This window comes from Durio zibethinus, chromosome 17, assembly GCF_047325235.1.
Source record: "Durio zibethinus cultivar Kanyao isolate XHJ-2024 chromosome 17, ASM4732523v1, whole genome shotgun sequence".
NCBI lineage: Eukaryota > Viridiplantae > Streptophyta > Magnoliopsida > Malvales > Malvaceae > Durio > Durio zibethinus.
The window spans coordinates 8,832,344-8,848,750 of NC_143178.1; the positions used below are offsets into that span (position 1 = coordinate 8,832,344).

Sequence of the window (16,407 nt, forward strand, 5' to 3'; positions counted from 1 at the left end):
TGACTTTGTGTTAATGTTGCTTGATCCTTTTACTTTCAATCTAAACTATTATTTAGTTGGATGAAATCTTAATTCAAGCTTGGATTAAAAGAGATGAAAATTATGAATTTTCTTCACCAAAATAAAAAAATTCAAAGATAAACAATATGAAATGCAATGGAATTTAATGAAATGCAAAGAAAAATATTGTAAGAATTATACCTCCACAAAGCTCTCCAAGAATTTTTCTATATTGTTTTCTTTTCCTCTACTTTTTTTTATTAAATTCTCAACTGCCTTCTCCTTCCTTCCAGCCCTTAATCAAACATAAATATCTAATGCACAAGTCATGCAAACCCTTGGATCAAATTTCCATCTAATGGACATTCTTTCTCTCTTGTTTTGTTATGCAATGAGCCATTTTTCACCATTGGATCCAGCCCCTCAAGATCATCCTATGGCTCAAAATACTCATGACCAAAGATTGCATTTTTAATGTTGCTGAAATCATGTGAAAAGACCTATCTACCCCTTATTAGAAAGTTTTTCGTTTATATGCAACTTGCTTGGAGAACCAAGGTCTTTTATTCATTTTTTTTTATTTTAAAGCATAAAAAATTCTCAAATAATATAACATTAAGATTTGAAGGTTTTTGTGAAAATCTGACATTAAAAAAGTCAAATTATAAAATTACTCCTAAAGAATATTTTGATAATTTCACACTTACCAATATACAACCAAGATTTTAATTGCATCAAATATCATAAAAAAAATGTTTAATCATGATTTGAAAGTTTTTACGAAAATCTAATTTCAAAAAAGTCAAATTACAAAATACTCCTTAAAGGTAGTTTAGTAATTTTGCTTTTCTGTAAGTGCGCTCAAGGTTTTTAGTACTTTAAAACCATAAATCTCAATTTTAAGTCATACTGATTCCAAATAGTTGTGAATTTTAAAAATTGACTCAAATTTTGTCAAATTTAATCGATTTTGACTAAATTTGATTAGATTTGATCAAGTTTAACCCAAAAACATTTTGGTCAAATTGGTTTAATTTTTTATTTTAAAAAACTTGCTAAAATTAAAGAAATGTTCGATTCTAAGAGCTTCACAATTGACCAAATTCTATCAGGATAAAATTAAATATCTATAATAACTCATCATCGTTTTGACTCTTCTTTCTTGCTTATCAACGGTGGGACCTTCATGTCCCCATGCCTGTCTTTATCAAGTAATATATCCCTGCCGTTGATTCTCCAAAGGGTGTGTTTTTTTTTTTTTTTAATTGGATTCTTGAGTATTTCATGTCTAATAATTTTACTAGCTTTATTATTGCCTGCCTCTGAATTCAACTTGAAATAGTTTCATTTTCTAAATTAGGTGTGTGATATGGAAGTGCCTCTAGAAATTCCCATGATGAATGATCTCAGGTAACATTCTGATTCCACTAAATCATTCTCATTTGACGTAACAAACATTCCTCAGTCATTGCATTTTGATCCAATTGAATTCTATCAGTCAAAAGAGACAGAAGTTGTTGATATAATTGTGCCTTCAGCAGTTTAGGACAATGTGAAGCAGGTTCGGCATCTAAATATCATGCTCTATTATCAACTTACTTTTATAGCTCAGTGAACAATGTAAAGCAAATTAACAGAATGTAGGTAAGTTACATGCATGTTCTTAGTTCTTCCTTCTAAATTTGTTTGAAACAGCTCTTATCCAGGCTCTTATCTTTTTCGCTATATGCATATCTCATGCTTGTCTCATTGGCAGTTGGGTTTGGATCCGGAAACATTGATGACGCATCTTCCAGAATCTGAAATAATGACGAAATCTTGACATTAGACCCAGACCGAGCAGTTTAAAGAGCCATAACTGAAAGGAAAACATTGCACCTGTATATTAGCAATAATTCACATTTCATCGCCCAGGCAGACACCATTTATTATTATAAGCTTTTAGATTATCTACTACGTCACCAAACACATGTTCACTTCTAAAAAGGTAATCACAATGATCATTGTAAATTATTTTCCCGTTCCATTAGGAGCCAAAGAGGGAATGATAGTTACAGTGTCAAGGTCAGCCAGCCAATTGGAGTTGAACCAAAGTATATAGCATGACCACAACCAGACTTTATCAGCAAGGATAACTGTCATCATGAGGCTTCCTAGTCTTGGTGGGTCCAATGAAACAAGAAAGCAAGAAACCAGGCATAGCCACAGAGATCAACAATACAATTGCTAGTATTATGACGTTCTTAGTAGCTAATTATTCATCATTTCAAATATCACACACATTGTGTAAGATTATTTCCCTTTAAAACAAAAGCTTACCTGCAGTTTGAGGGAAATAGAGGGTGTCTGTTGAATCAGACAGACCAGTTTGTTCTATATTACTTTTAAACCAATCAAGTACATCACCTTTTTGATAGGCCATCTGGCAAATTCCAATATCCGAGTATAGATAATTCACCTTGCGTTAACATCAACTACAAAATTTCACAGATGATAAACCACCGCAAATTAAATTGTCAATAACTCAATAGAAAAGCAGCTTTAAATTCCCTCTTTTTTTTTTTTTTTTTTTGTAGTGGATTGGGGATTTTTACCACAGAGGTGGTGTTTGTATTTCGCAATAAAACACATTGTTGCCCAAACCAAATCTTCCTTATAAGCAACGGACAGATTTTGTGTAGAACTAGCAATTTTAGACAAAAATTGATACCATATGAAAACAAACAAAAAAAAAAAAAAAAGAAGATATAAACAAAAACACGGTTTAGAATTTTAACTAAGACCTGTATATAATTTTGACAAAAAAATATTATGTTTGGCTGGATGCCAATTGTGAAACCAAAGTTTTAGTATACTTGACGTGAAATAGACACTATACGAATACACGAATTTAAATGTCTAATTTTGTTACATTACAATGATTTACTCAGCACCTTCTGGCAGAGTCGTTTGATGTATCGGAGCTACATATATTACCACAAACGTTAAATCTAAATTTGCCTTAAAAAACTGAACAACAAATTTGGAAAAAATTACGACCTTAAGAGGTTTACCAAGATAAGGAAGTGTTATCGAAAATTCAACCAATGAAATACCTAAAGCCTCCGATCTCTACACACCAAAAGAAGAAAAAAAAGGGAAAATTTTAAAATCGAAAAAGCTAAATTGCAAGAAGGATGGAGAAGGCAATTACCGGCTGCGAAGTGGTGACAGAGACGGATCAAAGCATGTGGTTCAATATGAGGGAGCCAATCCCTTACCCGATCCATTTAGGTAAATAGGATTCGTCCAAGCCAGGAAAACCCAGAGTGAATCTAAGCAGAGAGAGAATCAGTTGTTGTTGGGAATTGTCCTGCCGACCAGAGATTGAGGCGAAGATGGGCCGAAATTTGAGTTTTTGGGCTGAAATGTTTGGGCTCGAATTTTTTTTCATTATTTGAGCTCTAATATTCGATTTTTTTTTCTTTTTTTATGCTTTTGGTTATTATTTTATGCATGGTTTGACTTTGTAAACCCATAGATGAGAAATATTAGCATGCGTTTTTTTATTTATTAATTATTATTTTAATATATTTTAATAGATTATGCAACAACTTTTAACTTTATTGATAAAATTTAAAAACTCTATGATATCTACGAAATAAATTTTTTTATTTAAAGTTTTTGTATATTTTTATTTAATAATAATAATAATAATAATAATAATATAATAAATTAAAAATGGGTGTGACAATATTTTAATTTTTATTTACAAAATTTAAAAATCTATAAAGTAACGTGCAAAATAATAGACCTAATCTAACATGGGTTTTGCTTTTCTTGGGCTGAAGGACTTATTTTGTTATTTGGGCTAAACGAAGGCCGAAAAGAAGGAAATGATCCATAAAAGATGGTATTTTTCAATGGATCGGTGATTCTCTTGATTATGATACTTTAAACTAATTTTAATTATGCATTAATAATTAATATGTAGTTTGAATTCTAACCATAGTTATTAATTTCATTTTGATATCAATTGTATCAATCGATATGTTTCAATTATATCAAAATATAATACATCTAAAAATATTTTTTGTATCAAATTTAATATTAAATAATACTTATTATTTTTATGATTTAAGTTAATATCGATAAATTTTGATAAATTAATTTGTTTCGATTGATATGTGACTATAAAACATGTTTTATAATTTTTATTTGTCTTTTATTATTTGATTATTTTTAATTTAATAAAAATCAAATTAATTAATAAAATAATCCTTAAAAATTAAGTTTTTCTATTTTTTTTAGTAACTTATTTTTTCAAATAAGGGTTCATAAGTATTTTAATCTCTTTTAAAAAATTAATTGTACTTCATTTCTAAAGTTTAACAATCATGAAACTAAGGTTAATTTTTTTATTTCTTTGTTTTTATCTTAATATTTGTATAAAAAAATACTTAAATATCATATGTTCAAATTAAGTATTTAAAAATATTATGAAAATTTTATAATATTATTTTTTATATTTTTGAACTTATTTATTTGATTTTTTGAAAATATTATATATTTATTTTGTAAATTATTAATAGTATTATAATATATAAATTCATGCATATTTATAAATATATTTATATTAAATCAAAAAATCAGAAAATCATATGCTAAAATAATTGATATCAAAATATCACATTTAAAAAAATTGAAATGTCGTCCCATACAATATTAACAATTTTAATTCTAACATTAACCAAGAAATTATATTGTAGTATTTTGATTAACAAAAACTTTTTAATTATTAATTAAGTACATATAAATGTATTGTCTCCAAAAGGCATATATAATGACTGCAAGCATAAGCAGTGGGGCCATTTAAACTCTACCCACTCTACCTTTTGCTAAATTAGTAAGTGTAGGAAACCAATAGAGAAAACACAAATAATGTTCACGTGTTTTATTGGCTGTGACAGACGTGTGACGGTATCATTGCTTCTCCAACGCAAAACATCTATAAATTATTCCGCTATTAATAATCATATATGTTTAAACAATTAAAAATATATTATTTATAATTATTTTAATATAATTAATTATAATTTAATATAAAAAATTAATGTAAAATTTGTATTTTTAAATGACGAATTTTTATATAACTTTTTATTAATGATTAATTAATTACAAAATAATATTAAAAGAACTATAAATGAAATCCTAAACAATTTCAACCGTGTTAACACAAAAATTAAAAGATATTTTTATCTTTACTCTGGCAAAACCCACACGGGGCTTTGTTTGTTTCTGTACACGGTGAAATCCCGAGCTCACACTCCTGTAGGCCCAAATCTCAAAACGCTCACTTTTACTACCCAATCAGATGCTGCCACGTCATACTTCTCCTTGGAATCAGACAACATGGAAGGGTCGGATTAAACAAAATCTGTACCCAACGTCAAATTGTTGCGGACAACTTCGGCATTCCCCCTATTGACCTACCTAAAATAGGATATCCTCACCATCTATCATAGGCGGCCTTGAAATCAACGAAGGAGATCTTGCCACCTGTTCCACGGGCTCCCGTCACCACTGTCCCACCAAACCCGACTTCGTCGGGATATCTTGCGGGGACACGTGTCATTGATTAAACCTGACACATTCAATGACAGAGGGCAAAATTACCGGTGCAGCCGGTAACTCCCTCTCTGCCATTCCCGCTAGGTATATAAACAGCCTCCTTGAAAACTCTCCTTCTCTACCAATTTTTTCAGTTTTCCAAATTAAGTAATAAAAATTAAAAAGAAAAAAGTAACGTTTGCTTTCGTATTTTTTTTCTTTTCCAGCTCGCGATTTTGAGGTTAGTAGCTTCCTTTTCTTTTTCTTAATTAGTAATTTATTTTATTTAATTTTTGTTTAATCAATTTTTTTTTTTTACTTCAAGTAGTTTATTGATTTTGTTAGCTCGAATATGTTTTGATCGATCTCCAAACCATGAAAGTTTACTGTTTTTTCCTGTAAAATTTGTTTTATTCTGAATTGATTCCTGCTTGCTATTTCTTGATCTTGTTGTTTAACTTGATATTAAGTCCTTAGTTAATCTGTTGGTTCTGCTTGGGCTCGTCATTTTTCTAATTCGAGTTTGATTAAACTATGGGATTTTCAATGTGTGTGATCAATTTGGGACTAAAATTTGATTAATCTAAATTTCGAGTAGTAGAGTGATTTGATCTCTGATATGTGCTTTTAGAGTGCAGCGATTTTAGGTTTTTAGTATTATAGTTAGACATTCTCGGTTTAGTAAGTTGCCAAAATTAGGGTTTTATTTTGGTGTGTGTGTGTGGGGTGGCAGCGGAGGGGACAGTTAGGGAAGTTTGTTTCCTTAAAATTGTGGGGATTATTCTTGGAAATTTTTTGGGGCTTTTTTTCAGTGTTTCCAGTCTTGATTGATTTATCTGAGTGGAATGCTGTTTGAAAAATTTTAACTTTGTCCTCTTGAAGCGCATGCAATTCGAATTCTAATTTTTGTTATCTTGTTTCTCTATTATACGTTGTTTATAGATCTCTGCAACAAATTGTTGAGGGCGTATTTATTATTAGAAAGGCCTGGCTCTGGAAAGTTATTTAGACTCCAGCCACCAGGGGGTGGTGCCTCCAATGGCATCTTCTCGTATGGCTGGAGGGTTAACCCAATCTTCCTCAAGCTCTGGAGTTTTCTTCCGAGGAGATGGGCAGTCCCAGGCTGTAGTTAACTCTCACTTGAGCTCACCTTATGAGAACTCATCTAATTCAATTCCTGGAACTGGGCATCCTAATCTGGGTCTGATTTTGGGGGACATGAACAGTGATGTGCTGAACGGTTTGGCAAACTCAGGACTTAGTGTTGGGGCAAGTTCTTTGGTAACAGATGCAAATTCGGCATTTTCAGGAGGTGCCCACTTGCAGAGAAGTGCTAGCATTAATACAGATTCATTTATGCGCTTACCGGCATCACCCATGTCGTTTTCTTCGAACAATATAAGCATCTCAGGTTCATCGGTCATTGATGGGTCCTCTGTAGGCCAGCAGGGCTCTCATCAAGACCCAAGTGTCCAACAAATGAAGCAGAGTCAGCAGCTGCAGCAAGGGGCCTCAAGTGCTACATCTTTGCCCCCATCACAAACTGGGCAAGCTTCACTTCCCATGGGTCCACGAGTCCCAGGGTCCTTCCTGCAAGACCCTAGTAATCTATCCCAGGTGCAGAAGAAACCTCGACTAGATATCAAGCAAGAAGACGTTCTGCCACAGCAGGTGTTGCAACAGCTGTTGCAAAGACAGGATTCCATGCTGTTGCAAGGTCAAAACCCTCAATTACAAGCTTTGATCCAGCAGCAGAGACTTAGGCAACAGCAAAAAATTTTGCAGTCAATGCCACCATTGCAGAGAGCCCACTTGCAACAGCAGCAACAAATGCATTTGAGGCAGCAATTGCAACAGCAGGGCATTCAGCAAATAGCTGCAATGAAGCGTCCCTTTGATGGTGGTGTATGTGCTCGCCGGCTAATGCAATACCTATATCACCAACGTCAAAGGCCACCTGTGAGTTAATGTTTTTATCTACTGCTTCTTGTGGCTAAGTCTCATATTTTAATTGGTTTCATTTAACAGTTTCAATCCTAATAAGATTGCTTTCTTTTTTGTGGAAATCTGCTCTATGCTCTTATGCATGCTCAATTATCTTGTTGTTGCTGTCATGAAGTTATCTCATTTTTAACTTAGTGTAGAAATCTAGTATATGCTCTTATGCATGCTCAATTATCTTGTTGTTACAGTCTTGACATCAACACATTTTCAACGTAGTAAGTGCTGCGGTTCAAAGTTGTTTTGAATCCTGTTACGTCTACTTATTTTGTAGGACAATACTATTGCATACTGGAGGAAATTTGTCGCAGAGTATTATTCTCCTCGTGCAAAGAAAAGGTGGTGTTTATCACAGTATGATAATGTTGGAAGTCATGCACTTGGTGTTTTCCCTCAAGCAGCTATGGTTAGTCTTTGTGCTATTTCTCTCTATCTTGTATAAATAATACTATCCATCACCTTGCTTCTTAAATTACATGCTTGTCTTCTAATATGTAAAATTCTTACTTTCTTGCATGTAAATTTCAGGATGCCTGGCAGTGTGACATTTGTGGGTCTAAGTCTGGAAGGGGATTTGGTAAGAGATTTATGAGCATTTCCTATATTCTGAACTGAATATCCTTTTTAGTTAATTTGGTAGAATTACCTTTTAGAAATAGGATATGAGAAAAAGATGTTCCTTAGTTTGTGTTTGTTAGAGAATGCCTTTCGTAGTAAATTCATTGCTTTCTTTTCATTGATTTTCAGTTTTATCTCCTTCAGACTTCCATGATTATAGAATATCATTTTTCTCTTTCCATATATTGACATAGTGGACTGAAGATGGAAATGGAATTTCTTGAATTTTTAGGGTTATGACTTTTAGAATCATTTCTCGTCCTCTCAATTGGACAATGCATTATATACCAATGGTTTGAAGTTAATATGTATTGTATCGTAACATTCTCTGGATTTATAGACTCCATTATTAAAACCCTTATATTGTTTGACTAGTTAGAGAACATATGCCCTGTGCCTGCGGCTTTGATCTATTTTTTCACTTCAAAAATCACTTATAATCATCTTGCAACTTAGCATCTAACCACTTACTGGATTTTGATTAACTAATTACTCTCATGTTTACAGTGGCAACTTTTGAAGTAATTCCCAGACTTAATGAAATCAAATTTGGCAGTGGAGTATTTGATGAGCTTCTATTTTTGGACTTGCCTCGTGAGTATAGATCTCCTTCTGGAATAATGATGTTGGAGTATGGAAAAGCAGTTCAGGAGAGTGTATATGAGCAGCTTCGTGTTGTTCATGAGGGTCAGCTTCGCATCATATTCACTCAGGACTTAAAGGTCAAATGAAAAGCTGTTTCACATTTTGCAGTAGTTATTGCTGTAATGTAGGGAATAACCTATTGACACTTTCTGTTTCGCAGATATTGTCTTGGGAGTTTTGTGCACAGAGACATGAAGAACTTTTTCCTCGTCGTTTAGTTGCACCTCAGGTACTCAGATTTGCACCTTATAAGCTGTAACTTCTTATCCATGATTCCTGTGTAAACTCTGTTTCAATTTCTTTTGCATTTGATGTTATTGCTATAATACATGTTATCATGCAATTGGGTTAGTTTATATTCCTAAGATAATTCTCTCTTTTTTTTTGGTAGATAACAAGATGGGTGCTAGTGCCAGATATAATTATTGTTTTATAGGACATAAAGTTGTAGTTGAGTTTTTAAAGAAGAAGAGAAATTGTATAAGTAGGATAATTGTAAGTTATTAACAATGGCCAACATCTTTACTCATAACCTGCAACTGCTGTTCTTATACCCTTATGTTATTTTCTTTACTTGGTTTGCCTAGCTCTGATACCAAATTGGCGTAGAACAAGTCAGGGAAAGAAAGAAATAGAAACTTAGCAGGAAAATCAGAAATAGACAGAAAAAATTAGGGAGGGAGTGTGGAAATTGAGGGAGAAACAGAAGAACTAGGGGAGAAAACCAGCAAGAATCAATGGAGGAAATCTCAATAATCAATATTTCAAAATCTCAAATATTCCTCATCCAAAACCTAATTGAAACTAAAATAACACCAGTATTTATAGGTAAACCTAAAACCTTAATAAAATGAGAAATATAAAATATAACCCTAAAACCCAAACGCTTGGAAAAAAATGAAATAAAATACTGATTGATTTACAATAACCTAAATACATTTAAAGATTACAATCAAACCTGTAAAATATGAAATAAAGTCTTAGATAACAATCCCTCAACTAGCATATGTCCATCCCACATCATAAATGTAGTTGGGTAAAATGTGAAACTCTGTCCTTTAGGGATGAAATACATGGGATGATCTTTTCAGGTCAGTTCTAGAGGGGTTCTATTGTTTCAGAAGTGATCAATACCAATTGTTGGCCCTGTGTATGGGATCTATGGAACAAGAAAGACATACTTTTAGCACGGAGCTTGAATATTAATGGTACTTAAATTCCTATGAACAGAGGAGTTTGAAGTATTTTAGCAGTCTGTTTGCGACCTGAAGGTAAAAGATACTAGAGCAAATCAGTTGAAAAGTGAGAAGAGTACACTGAACAAGTATTCTTTACCTTGTTTGGAAGTGTAGAGTAGAGTAAACTAGAGAGTTTATGTGCTATTACAATTGCATCTCTATTTAAACCATTACTAAAATAAAAGAAAATTGTGTTTTAAACGAAGTGCTAGTTGAATGCTTCAAAGTGGAATACTTTAATTCAAACCATTCCAATTTTCAAATATGAGGTAGGTTTAGTTCACTTCCAAGTCCACCCCCTCCATTAAAAAAAAGTTACAAACAAGGTAGGGTAAACCCTTTGCTCCATTTCACTATTCTCTCTTTTAGTCCCCTTCCATCCAGACACACCATAAATGTTGCTCTGAATCTGTTGATAGTGTTCGGGAGAATGACATAAAAAGACCAAAATAGTACCCAGTTGACGTGCACCTTTAAAAGGAGCAGGCCAAAAAATGTAAATTGTTGCTTTCATTTTATTCCTTTAATCTGTAAAACTGCATTCCTTTTAACTGTGCTATCCCTGTTCAAAACACATCTTAAACTACCTATGGGTTTGCTATTTCCTGATCATATGTTCATTTTGTTTAAGTTCTTACACATGATATAACTTGAACTTGTAAATCATGCAGGTAAACCAGTTACTTCAGGTGGCACAAAAATGTCAGAGCACAATTTCTGAAGGTGGATCTGAGGGGGTTTCTCAGCAGGACTTGCAAACAAACAGCAATATGTGAGTTAATCATACAAATGGGGATTTTTTTTAACTCTTTGAATTGATGTTACTTATCTGATTCTTTCAGTTGGAATTCTTAAGATTTTAAGCAGGTAAGTTGCTCCAAGTCATTACTTGAGAAATCTTGGAAGTGTGAAGCTCTTCCGATTGGTTATGTGGTTTACCCTACTCAGTGCAATTAAGCTATAGGGTCACAACCCAAAAAGTGATTTTGCAGGGTCTTGAAATAGTAGTGTTGATTTTAACTGAGCTTTTAGTTGGACCTTAGACTGGATATTTTTTAAATTAACATAGGTTATAGTGAGTAATTTATTTTTGTTTTGCATGTTACTTAGATCAAATAACTGGTCGTTAGGATTTTGCTGATACAACATTGATTGCTTTCTCTCAGGGTCCTGACAGCTGGACGACAGCTTGTGAAAAGTCTGGAGTTACAGTCGCTGAATGACTTGGGTTTTTCAAAAAGATATGTGAGATGTTTGCAGGTACAGTTTAGCATTGTGCATTTAAATTATGGTAAATAAATATTATTTTCTGAGTTTCCTTTTAGTTTTTGCATAATTTTTTAGATTGCTGAGGTTGTCAACAGCATGAAAGATCTGATAGATATTTGTCGAGAAAACAAGGTTGGGCCAATTGGTAAGTTGTGCCTTTTTGGCATTCTGACCTCAGACATTTTAATGATTTTTCTTTTGTTCATCATATCTGCTAGCCACAATCATGGAATTGTATTATAGTAGGCGACTGCCCTAACTCTGATATAATACGGCATACTTTCGTCTCTTGTTTATTTAAGAAAATGAAATAATTCCAAGATTGTTTCTATTTGATTGGCTGGTATTTAGTTAAGACGTATCCTTGAGGCAGTAAAGCCTTTTATGTAACATGAGAATGGTCTTCAGCTGCCTCATGCTAGTGCTTCATTTTTTTATTTAAGAAAAATCTTCATCAGCCTTATAAAAATTGTTGGCATCACCTGCTTTCTGTTCCTTTTGTTTGGGAGAATGTTTGGATGCTTTGCTTTTAACGGAAGTTTTTGGACAGCCTTTTGTTTTCTTTCCGATTCTTTCACAATGAACTGCTTATATTCCTTCTGTTTTCACCAGTTTGAAATTTGCTATCTACTGAAGAAAATTGTTTGAGGGGAAATTGGTGGCTTTTATACTTACCATTTCCATATCTCTGGATCTTTGTTCTGCTAAAACTTTGGTGGTTCTTATGTTTGATCTTCCTATTGGTTAGGGACTATGGTTTAGTTTATGTGAATCAAGAAAAAAACCATTTATAGCTTTTATTTTAACCATCTGTTTGCTTAAACGCCATATTTGCAGAGGGCTTGAAAAACTATCCTCGACATGCCACTGCAGCCAAGCTCCAAATGCAAAAAATACAGGAAGTGGAGCAGCTGGCAAATGTTCAGGGTCTGCCAACTGACAGGAATACCCTCAATAAGCTGATGGCATTGCATCCTGGTATAAACAATACAATGGGCAACAACCATCACATGGTTGGTCGAGGAACTTTAAATGGTTCAGCACAAGCTGCTTTGGCACTTACTAACTACCAGAATCTGCTCCTTAGGCAAAATTCAATGAATTCAAACCCCAAGTCACTTCATCAGGAAGCCTCATCTTCCTTCAATAATTCTAACCAGGGTCCATCTTCAAACTTCCAAGGGCCTGCTACCTTGTTACCAGGATCCATGCAGACCCTGCATGTTAGTGGCTTATCAAGTCCCCATTTACCTGCTCAACAGTCACAACAGCAGCAGCAACTGCAGCAGCATACGTTAAAAACTAATAACTTAATCCAACAGAACCATCCGCAGTCCTCCCAGGGTAAACAGGCTTCACAACCACAAATGATCCAACAGCTGCTCCATGAGATGTCTAATAACAATGCGGGAGTTCAACAGCAGTCCCTGAGTGGGCAGAATGGGAATGGTAGTGTGGGAAGAAATGGAGTGGGCCTTGGAAGCAACAACCCTGCTCCGGCTGCGGCTACCTCTAATGTGTCTGGAAGTGTTTCAGGGCTTGCATCTGGTCGAAGCAACAGTTTTAAAGCTGCTTCAAACAGCGACTCTTCAGCAGCTGGTGGCAACAATGGATTCAACCAGAAAGCGCCTGATTTTACTCAGAATCTCCATTTGCAGGATGATTTAGTTCCGGATATAGCTCATGAGTTCGCGGAAAATGGGTTTTTTAACAGTGACCTTGACGATAATATGGATTATGACTGGAAGGCATGACTAGCATAGTTTGGCCCAATCAATTACTTGTGCTGGGTGAGTATTTGGGCAAATCCTTGTACAGAATATTTGAAATAGCTGCCCTTTTCTTCTTTATTGTTTTTTCTTTTCCGGCCTCCCTATATGACATTGTTGTGACATCACTTGTTTTGTGCTTCAATTGGTATTTAGTGACCTTTTCCTTTCTTTTGTTTTCCTTTTATCTTTTTTTTTTTTCTTTTTTAAGGTTTTCCAGCAAGTCTTGCAAGTGTAATCTATTGAACGAATTTGAGTTTCTTATTAATATGATATTTACATGTTTCGCTGGCCAGTTCTATGATTCCTTGTACCGTCAATATTTGTGGTCTTGAGACCCTTGACTTGCGGGAATGGGGTAAAAAACAGAGAACAAGCATCTAATATCCATAGCAGATGGCTTACATTCTATCCCGATGTTGTTGACACAACAAATCCAATGCATGTCTGTAGCTACGATTTTGACCAATAACGTAACGATGGGAACTTAGATGCCAAAAAAATTAAGCAAAATATTGTGGTGAAGCTGAAGGTCCGGAGGCTACTACAATAGGTTTTAGTTATTTATCCTCCGGTGGGTGACTAAAAGGGTTGCTTTAACGGCAGCTAAGAAAAGAGTAACCACCCTAAAGTACGAAGTAAATAGTCATTAAATTGTCACTACATTTGATTCATAGCTGACATCTTGCTCACATCATGGCTCAGTTGCATCGCTTAAGCTACAAAATGACAAATACAAATGGACATTTACTCTGTGAACCGACTAATATCAAACATATGCTAGTGTATAACTTTGATAAAAATTTGCAGTGTTTCTGGTGCACCATCTTCTTATTTGCAGAAACAAAATTGATGGCAGGTGTCTGCTGCATCTGATTAATGTAGAGGAAACTGTGTCATGAACAATTTTCTCAGGGTGAAAGGGGGGGGGGGGCTCGTCATCCGCATCATTAGCACCAGCTGTCCCAGCCCGAAGTTGTGTTTTCAATATAATTTGTTCCCTACTTCTTGTGCCTCTGTAATAATCTTGCAGTGAACCTACGAAAAAGAGAAGATGCACCATTGTCCCTTTATGTAACCTGAAGAAAACATACATTTTCTGTTTCAGGCAAGTACTTCAAAGCACACCTCCCTATGGGCATCATATCTTGGTAAAGTAGCCGTCCAACAATTTGGACATGGGAGATACTGCACAGCGTCAACCGATTTTACATATTCAGAAATAGTTATTCTAATTTGACTATGCCTAAAACAAAGCAGGGTTTGCAATTTAAATCTCAATGAAGAAAAGCTATGGTATCCTGGGCCTTGATTGATTCATAGTTAATTCAGAGCAGGCCGAAGAGGGTAAACAGTTTCTAACATTAGCCCTGCTTCATTTAAAATTAAAACTACATCTTAAATTAATTTCTTTACTGATAGAAGAAGTGCGCATCAACATGCCTCGCTTCAGCTCACTTCACATACCGTCACAAAATGAAGGTACTGATTTTTTATTCTGATACCTTAGCTAGCAGCTTCTAGTACGTTAATGATTGGAAAAAAAAAACCTTAAATCATCCAAGATATTGCTCAGAAGTTAAGAGATAACATATATAATATACACCATCCATTTCTTGACTCTGAACTCTACCCAGCAACTTAACTTGCAAGAATCCTCCGATGCAAAAAACAGGCTTTGGTAGCTTGAATTTTTGTAAGCTGTTTTCTTGTCAATAAGTTATTAGAGCTGTTTGAACGAAGCAGATGGAAAGAAAATTTGAACTTTAAAAAGAAAAAGAAAAAGAAAAACTCCATAGAATTCTCAGCAATGGAAAGGCTACCTTGCAATGTAGCTTAATCATTTCTCCAGGAGGAGGGATAGCGGGACATAGGGGAGTTAAACGGGAGAAAAAGAAAGACAACTAAAAAAAGCTTAGTCATTTGTTAATGAGTCATAAACCAAAAGATAATGCCCCTTGAATTTCCTTTACAGTAAGATGTCTTAAACACCTCTCCACGAATAGGCACATTTGAACGAAGAAAAATCATCTTTAGAATGAAAGAGCACGTCTAACATCCAAAAATTTTGAATTTTTAGAACAGTCGATTGCTCCTCAAGGTAATTGATTACCCAAGCAATCTGGGAAAGAGTAATAGATTTCCTCTTGATTTTTCATGCCTATTTTTTTGCCAAAAATGTCATTCATAGCTTAGTGACCAAATTTTGTTCATGAACTATTGATAAGACAGTCGGTTGCTCTTTGCCAAGCGGATGATCAGTTTTTTTTTTTTTTTTTAAAGTTCATTACAAGGTTATTTTATATTTCTAAAACGCCATTTTTTAATATTATATATAATTTAAAAATAAATCTATATTTCATATATTGTTAATATATAAATTTTATATATTGTTAATCAATAAAATAATATCACTTCATTAAGTATTAAAAATAGATTTTTATTAACTCTCAATAATATATAAATTTTATACACCGACAATAAATTAAATATAAAATTTTTGTTTTCACTTTTATAAAATTTAAAGGATAATTTTTATAATATATAATATATACAGCAATAAAAATAAAGCTTAGGCAATCACAAAGTACTATTCATGTTAAAGTCGATTGATTTTTTGACCTGTAATGAGGAGTTCTTGAAACCATCCTCCATCTCCTGCAGGTGTCTAGCTAGAGCTACATATGATGTATGCCCTGAGTACTCCCCCAAATAAGTACCGCTTTCATGATTATCTCCATATGAGTAACTGTTATCTATGCGTTTGATATTCTGGAAAAGAAAGTTCCTAAAAACAATGGAAAGGAAAGCCCCATCTTGAAGAAATTTATTTTGTAGCCTCAAAAGTAGAAGTCAGTTCGAATGAAGAAGAGGAGCCAAGAGGAGTAGGAGGGTGGTAAACCTAGTCAGATGTGTTGTTTTCGGACAAAAAGAGAAATGAAATTCGGGGGCACCTGATCATGGTATATCTGTTGTATATTGTCAGCTTCATAGAAAAACATGTCATACAGGTTTTTGAAATGTTGTCTCAATAACTAGCACTATTTTGTGATACGTCTTTCCACATGATCGTTATTCACATATATTAAAAAAAAAAAAAATCCTTTAGACACCAAATCAAAACCCTATAGGTCTCCCGGTTTGGTATTACCAAAAGATACAGCAAATACCGAAAGCTTAAAGCAAATGCAACTAATTAGTTATTTTTCTTCTTCTTCGGCCTCAGACTCGCATTTTTATTAGACCAGTGTTTAATATCAATATTCACAAGCGTGGAA

The 16,407-nt window shown here is 33.9% G+C and overlaps 1 protein-coding gene and 1 long non-coding RNA gene across 2 annotated transcripts; one reads left to right on the top strand and one right to left on the bottom strand.

Annotated features, from left to right (window-relative positions):
- Positions 1 to 1,489: 1,489 nt before the first annotated feature.
- Positions 1,490 to 3,550, bottom strand: LOC111288312 (uncharacterized). The gene is made up of 2 exons (XR_002690073.2): positions 3,194 to 3,550; positions 1,490 to 1,799 (listed from the first exon to the last, which is right to left on the bottom strand). It is a non-coding gene; the product is annotated as an uncharacterized LOC111288312 (long non-coding RNA).
- Positions 3,551 to 5,730: 2,180 nt separating this feature from the next.
- Positions 5,731 to 13,424, top strand: LOC111281370 (putative transcriptional regulator SLK2). Its single transcript, XM_022869108.2, has 10 exons — positions 5,731 to 5,830; positions 6,532 to 7,548; positions 7,865 to 7,996; positions 8,119 to 8,167; positions 8,716 to 8,930; positions 9,014 to 9,082; positions 10,763 to 10,863; positions 11,258 to 11,351; positions 11,436 to 11,505; positions 12,198 to 13,424. Exons 2-10 carry the CDS (start codon positions 6,628 to 6,630, stop codon positions 13,112 to 13,114), a joined length of 2,568 nt encoding a protein of 855 aa, XP_022724843.1. The 5' UTR covers positions 5,731 to 5,830; positions 6,532 to 6,627; the 3' UTR covers positions 13,115 to 13,424.
- The last annotated feature ends 2,983 nt before the right edge of the window (positions 13,425 to 16,407 follow it).